At 37.9% G+C, this 6,401-nt stretch overlaps 1 protein-coding gene across 1 annotated transcript in view; it reads left to right on the plus strand.

Moving 5' to 3' along the window:
• The window catches only part of LOC107703225 (talin-2-like), a 175,722-nt gene that overhangs the window by 101,203 nt on the left and 68,118 nt on the right, over positions 1–6,401 (plus strand). The window contains exons 13-15 of the mRNA XM_016505777.1: positions 2,368–2,551; positions 4,766–4,879; positions 5,354–5,462. Coding sequence (XP_016361263.1) covers positions 2,368–2,551; positions 4,766–4,879; positions 5,354–5,462 — 407 coding nt within the window. The remainder of the gene's footprint in view (positions 1–2,367; positions 2,552–4,765; positions 4,880–5,353; positions 5,463–6,401) is intronic.

A 6,401-nucleotide genomic window follows, 5' to 3' on the forward strand; every position in this document is an offset into this window, starting at 1 on the left:
CGGCCGGCGGATTCGACGAAGGAGGCTTGTGGCAAACTCATGTGACGACCCCGGGCTGGACTCCGCTTCGTCCACGGTGAAAGCCGATCCGGTGATCCACAGCGCAAAGTTGTTGTATTTCCTCAGCGACCAGCACGGATCAGCTCCAGGCATGACGAAGCAGATATCGTCCTCTTTTGGAAGGCCAAACAAAGTAGTTTCGCTTTCACAACGAAGCACACAGCGCCTTCACGACATGGCAGCGGCAACAACAATACTACAGCGAGAATAAAAGTTACGCCTTCTTTCTTTGCGTGAACATTTGGGCGGCGTTATGCAAATCTTCCCATATCGTGACGTAGGTATGTGGGGGCGTGTTAAAACGAGCCGTTTTAGGTAGGCGTGGCTGACTCTTAACTTTCATAAAGACTATCTTTGGATTTGAGACTTTAGTCTTTGCAACTTTACAGATCTTTTTTATGCACCAAGAGCTTGTAACACTCCAAAGAGAAAGGAAAAATTTAAATCGCATCATATGACCCCTTTAAAAAAACAACAACAACACGCTAACAGGGTTGATATTTTAAGATAGTCCCATAATGACAAATGTAACAAAATAATTAAGGCATTGTTTTCACTAAATGAACACCAAAATATTAGTAAGGATCAGTTTGGATTGGACTATGATGAGGAATCCACCATGTTGGATGAATCTGTGTCCGTTTCAGGCAGCAGCCATCTCGTCACACTTGTAATTGCATTGTAATTTGGTAACATTTTTTAGTTGAATCACTGTTTCATTTGTATTCAACTGACAGTGGAACTGAGGTGTCTAATGACGTTGGAGGAGATGCTCAGACTGCATGCTGCCATTTTTAATCACAAGGAGATGGAGACACATTTTTCTCTTCTTTTACCCTTGATGTGGATGGCGCTGAGGGCAAGAGAGCGAGGTTATTATTTCCACAAAAAGCGCTACCTCATCAGCAAAACGTCATTTAAGATATCAGGTTCCTGGAAGAGAGAGATAGAGATAGTGAATGTGTGAATATATTTCCCTTCCTACATTTTGCTATTTCTCAGCTGCTCATAAATCTATCTCGGTATTTATGTATTTGGGTCATTCTGAGTAACAGCTGTCTTTTAAAGTTTGTTAAGTTGATTTTTAAGTATATTTATATTGTAAATGTGAAAACATTCTACTAAACAAATAAGGGTTAATAAATTGCATTATGCCATATCAAGCTACAGTAATTACATTTAGGATATAATTATGGCTTCTGAAACGTACTATATAAAGATTAGCAGTAACAGGGTTGACAGTTTTATTGTTTAATTTTTACTTTACAAGCCTTTTACTCAGGGTCTTGACTTTAGAAAGAGAATGCTGGTATTTCTGCTAATCTAGTTGTGAATAATCAATTATTTATTGTAGAAAATAATTTCAACAGGGTTGATTGTTTAATTTGACATTACAAGGCTTGTGCTCAAAGTCAAAATCAAACTACAAGAGAATTTAATGCTGATATTTTTACATATATCCTCTTTTTAATTATCTGAAGTTTACTATACAAAATCACGGTAACAGGGTTGACTGTTTTACATTTTAATTTCACATTATAAGCCTTGTGGTCAAGGTTGTGAAACAACAACATGTTTCTTAAAAGAATAATTTAATTTTGATATTGCTATAGATATCCACCTTTTAATTAAGCAGATTCTTACTACACAAAAACATGGTAACAGAGTTGATATTTTAAAGTTGTCCAGACAAATGTAACATGTTCCACTGTTTTAAAAAAAAAATTTTTTTTTTTTTTTATTAAATTAGAGAAATGTAAAAGGGAAGCATTTTCACTAGAGACTTCAAATCTGAGCTAATGTTCAGACCAGGCTAGTTTACCTAATTGTACAGCGCTAACAAAATTCTCATGAATATATTGTGAATATTCAATATATGGTCCTGTACTTAATTCCACCAGCGCTTTTATCCGGCCTGGGCTCTGGTTCTGTCAGAATGGGATATACAGATGGGTCACGTCCTCTCGAGCACTGCCTGAAAAGTGGTTGTTATGGGCGACGGCATCCCACTTCTCTGTGAAGAAGAGAGGGGGGAGACGTCGGGCATCGGTGCCTGTGTCTGTCCTCGTGCTAACTTACTCATGTTACTTCTAGCACTATAATCCAAAAATTGAGGCCTCTCACATTGCGCTGTAATTAAGCAATAGTGCCTGAAGCGTCTGTTTTCCTGGTGCGAATAGGGAAGCGTCACTCAGCTGATTTTAATGGCTGCCAGTAATTACCGTAACAACAACAACAACCATCATTCAGATATAAGGGTGAATGCAGCCTGACAGCGTTTGATAATGAGTCATTACTTCTTCATAGGTCCACCATCCTCCAGCAGCAGTTTAATCGGGTGGGTCGAGTCGAGCACGGGTCGGTGGCGCTGCCTGGCATCATGCGCTCGGGGTCGATAGGAGGGCCCGACACGTTCAACATGGGCACCATGCCCTCGGCTCAACAGCAGATCACCACGGGACAGATGCACAGAGGACACATGCCCCCTCTGGTGAGAATGTACAACTGCACTTATGTTTTTATTACGATCGCATCATATGCGGTTCTGCTTTCACGGCTTCATCTGTTACCTAAATCTTCATTGTAATTTATTTGTGCCTAACGTATTGTAAATTAGACTAATTAATAGACTAATAAATTAACATTTGATCATTGGGTGTTTGTTGCTTTCTGGTTTTGGTGACTAGGTGATAACTGAGATACTATTGTACTTCTTATTATTACAGTTTTTCTCAATTGCTTTGGCACATTTTTCGAAACAATCTTAACATTCTCTAAACTGTGAGTGCAAATGTCACAACTGTTTGCTGGAACTTCAGAACTTTATTGCATGTCTGCAAAATGTAGTTACTCACCCAAAACATTTCATTCATGCTTCAAAACCTAGTTATCGTGTCAGTCATTTGGCCAAGGCCACCAAAATATAAAGTATTTTTGTCATTGTGTGAGCCACTGGTCAAAATGTTTAGTTGTTTTTTTCACCATGACAGTTAACCATGGAAATGAAGGTTTTATAAAAAATCTGATATTTGTTGAGAAGAGTCAATAGTACATAGAAAAAAAAGTATATGAACATTTGTATTTATGCAGTACATTTATTTTTGTACGAATGCATTACATATAAGTGAAATCTTGCTTGTCCAATTACTGTACATTTCATATTTCTTATGTTACCACAAATACACAAAAATACTTCTTTTGAATACTTCAAAAATTATTCTTGCTGGACATCCTGTCGCTCTTGTTGGTCAGGCCAAAGATTTTCATCAACATCACATCTGATGTTTTCCATTGCCATGCACCGGGGAAAAAATCTCCTTGAATGCCGCACCCATCCCCTGCAATGATCAGCTGTGATGTCCTCACATGCAGCATTCATGGCATCCAACAGAGACATCTGATCTTGTGGTCTATGATCATATACTTTCCACCTCCATGCTGAAAAAAAACTCTTCTATTGGATTTAGGAATGGAGAGTATGGTGGAAGGAACTCCACTGTTATCCTTTCATGTGCAGCAAACCAGTCCCTAACAATGTTGGTTCGGTGGAAGCTGACATTATCCCAGACAACAACATAATTAGGCAAATGTGGTCTAACTAAACCTCTTTCTTGTTCTGGAATCAGGTCTCTGTAAAGTGTGTTTAGGAAGGCCAGGAGAAGTTGGGTATTATAGGGCCCAATGTGTGGAATATGTGTGCTCACACCATTCTCTGAAATGGCAGCACACATTGTAATATTGGCCCCACGTTGGCCTGGTGTGTCAGTTGTGGCTCGGTGTCCAATGAGATTGCGACAATGTCTCCAGCCTTTGGACAGATTGAACCTGGCCTCGTCCACAAAAACAACAATGTGGGTTGTTTCATGTACTTCTAACTCCATGATTCTCTACGAAGAAACACAGAAACAAAATAAAGTAAATTTTTATTCTAGAGTTCAGTAAATGTTTTCTCTTCTTATGGGTAGTTAAGCTAAATGAAAAAGAGAAATGTTGCCTTGGCAGCTAGCTGAAATAAAATGTCAATGTTTCATATATATTTTATTTCAAGTAATGACATTTTTTTAACGGTTTAAGGGTACGTTTAGACAACGACAATGTACTAAAAACTGGGAAAAAAAATGTGTGCATTTTTGAAAAGTTTTGCATACAGACAACAACGTTGTAAAAACGATCCACATTTAGCGGATATGCAATACACATAATACGCATGCGCATGACGTCACCGTTTTCACAAATGTAGTGTTTTTGTAGTTTACACAAAGACGATAACAGTATCGTTATCAAAAGCTTGCACTTTGAAACCTGTTTGCAAAAGTCAGTTAACTATAACCCTGCTTTTTTGTGGGGTTCGTTAAAACTATGCAGTGTAACCTTGTGGTTAAGACTGAAGAAATTGTAAAATTGTAAATTGTAAATTCGTTGCACAATTTTGTGGATGTTTCAGCATGGATCCATGCAATCTGGAATCCACACGATCTGGACTCCTCAAACTGTTGCTCTGACATGACTTGACACGAAATTAACTAAGATCATGCTAATGTGTGCTTTAGCTTGTGGCGAAGCTATGAATTGCGTTCTGATGCACTTCATAAAACAACGATGCGTAAAAAGATGCATATCTAGCTTGTGTTTGCGTTCATCTGTAGTGTTAAAAGCCTATTTTTCTTCATAGCGTCTTCTAAATGACTACTTCCTGTGCCAACAGAGTCTGGCCCAGCAAGCACTGATGGGAACTATCAACACCAGTATGCAGGCTGTCCAGCAGGCACAAGCTGACCTGGGAGAGGTAGACAATCTTCCACCACTGGGACAAGACATGGTAAGAAATTAAACGAATTATACTGTACTTTCTTTTTTTTATTTAAGGTAAAGTTTGTAATTTTGTGCAACTGGTGCAAAAATTGTGCTGTTGTATTGCTGTAAACAGTCTATTGTCTGATTTTATGTGGGTAAAGGTGTTAAGAGAGAAGATCCTCGTACAGTATGTCCCTGTGTGTGATATATTATGCAGTAGAAGGTTGCTAGTTCAAATCCCATGAGGGACATTGAGTCACAAGGTAGTCTAAAAGCCTCATAATGTGGTTATTTATACTAAGGTTTTTGTTATTGTGACATTACATTAACGCATTATGGCATTGGCGTACAATTATTGTTCATTAATTTACTATAAGTGCCGAGATTGTCATTGATCATTAACCTGCTCTTAGATAGCCTTGATATTTCTTATTTAAAAAAGCTGAGAAAACAGACATGAATACGCTAGTATTCACTCTCATCTCTTTTCTCCAAAAAGGCGTCCAGAATGTGGGTTAAAAACAAGGTGGACGAATCCAAACACGAGATTCACTCCCAAGTGGACGCCATCACGGCTGGAACCGCGTCAGTGGTCAACCTCACTGCCGGTATGTAGCCGAATGAGAAATTATCCAAATTACCCGTACCCCAAAAAATGTATATATTATGAAAAACAATACATTTCAATATTTATCATGTGAAATAATTTATAACTATTTTTAGATAAAAATAGACTGTCCTCAGTTGTTGCGTCATTGCATTAAATATTAGACACAACATCCAAGTAGGGTTGGGAATTGAAAATCAAATCCAATTCCAGAATCGGAATTGATCAGGAATTGGATACTTGTTGTAAAATTTAAATTTCGATTCCGCCTATCAATTCCTCTGCACGCATCTTTTCTTTTTTTTCCCCCATTTGTTGAATACCCGGCCTGGTGATCTGTCAAGACCTTCCTCGCTAATCTAAGCGCTCCTCTTATTCCTAAATGACAACGATTCAGCTGTTAAACCTTTGAAGTGTGCGATCACAACAGTGTGATCATTCTATGTTCGTCCCTGTGTGATTTGAACATTAAAATGTGCGTTCGCGCTGCCGCTGACCTAAAGAGAGCAGCTGTCATGTATATGTATGAAACAGCTTCATAGACAATCTTTTCAACCACACAGTATCAATATTTCTGTGTTACAAACATTCCATTCAAACAATCACAGAAGTACGGGGATAAAAGTTTATAGTTCGGATATAAATGCTGATGTGTACGGTAGCAATCAAAATAGAGTAAATTACCTTTTGGAAGTAATTTGACTCTTCAAGAGATTCATTCAAAAACACTGATTCAACCAGTAATGAAACAAGTAAATCTTGAGCGAGTCATCATCCATTCATAAATTACATGTGATTTTGTTTAGTTGTCTAATGTTTTATTTTTCTTCAGAATCATGAAAGAACCACAACCTCCATTTAAAAAAAAATTATAAAATAAAAAATCTCAATTTATCCTGAATCATGCACCTTTATTTTGCACACAAACAGCTCTTAATAC

This window comes from Sinocyclocheilus anshuiensis, unplaced genomic scaffold (assembly GCF_001515605.1).
Source record: "Sinocyclocheilus anshuiensis isolate Anshui unplaced genomic scaffold, SAMN03320099.WGS_v1.1 scaffold1597, whole genome shotgun sequence".
NCBI classification, from domain to species: Eukaryota; Metazoa; Chordata; class Actinopteri; order Cypriniformes; family Cyprinidae; genus Sinocyclocheilus; species Sinocyclocheilus anshuiensis.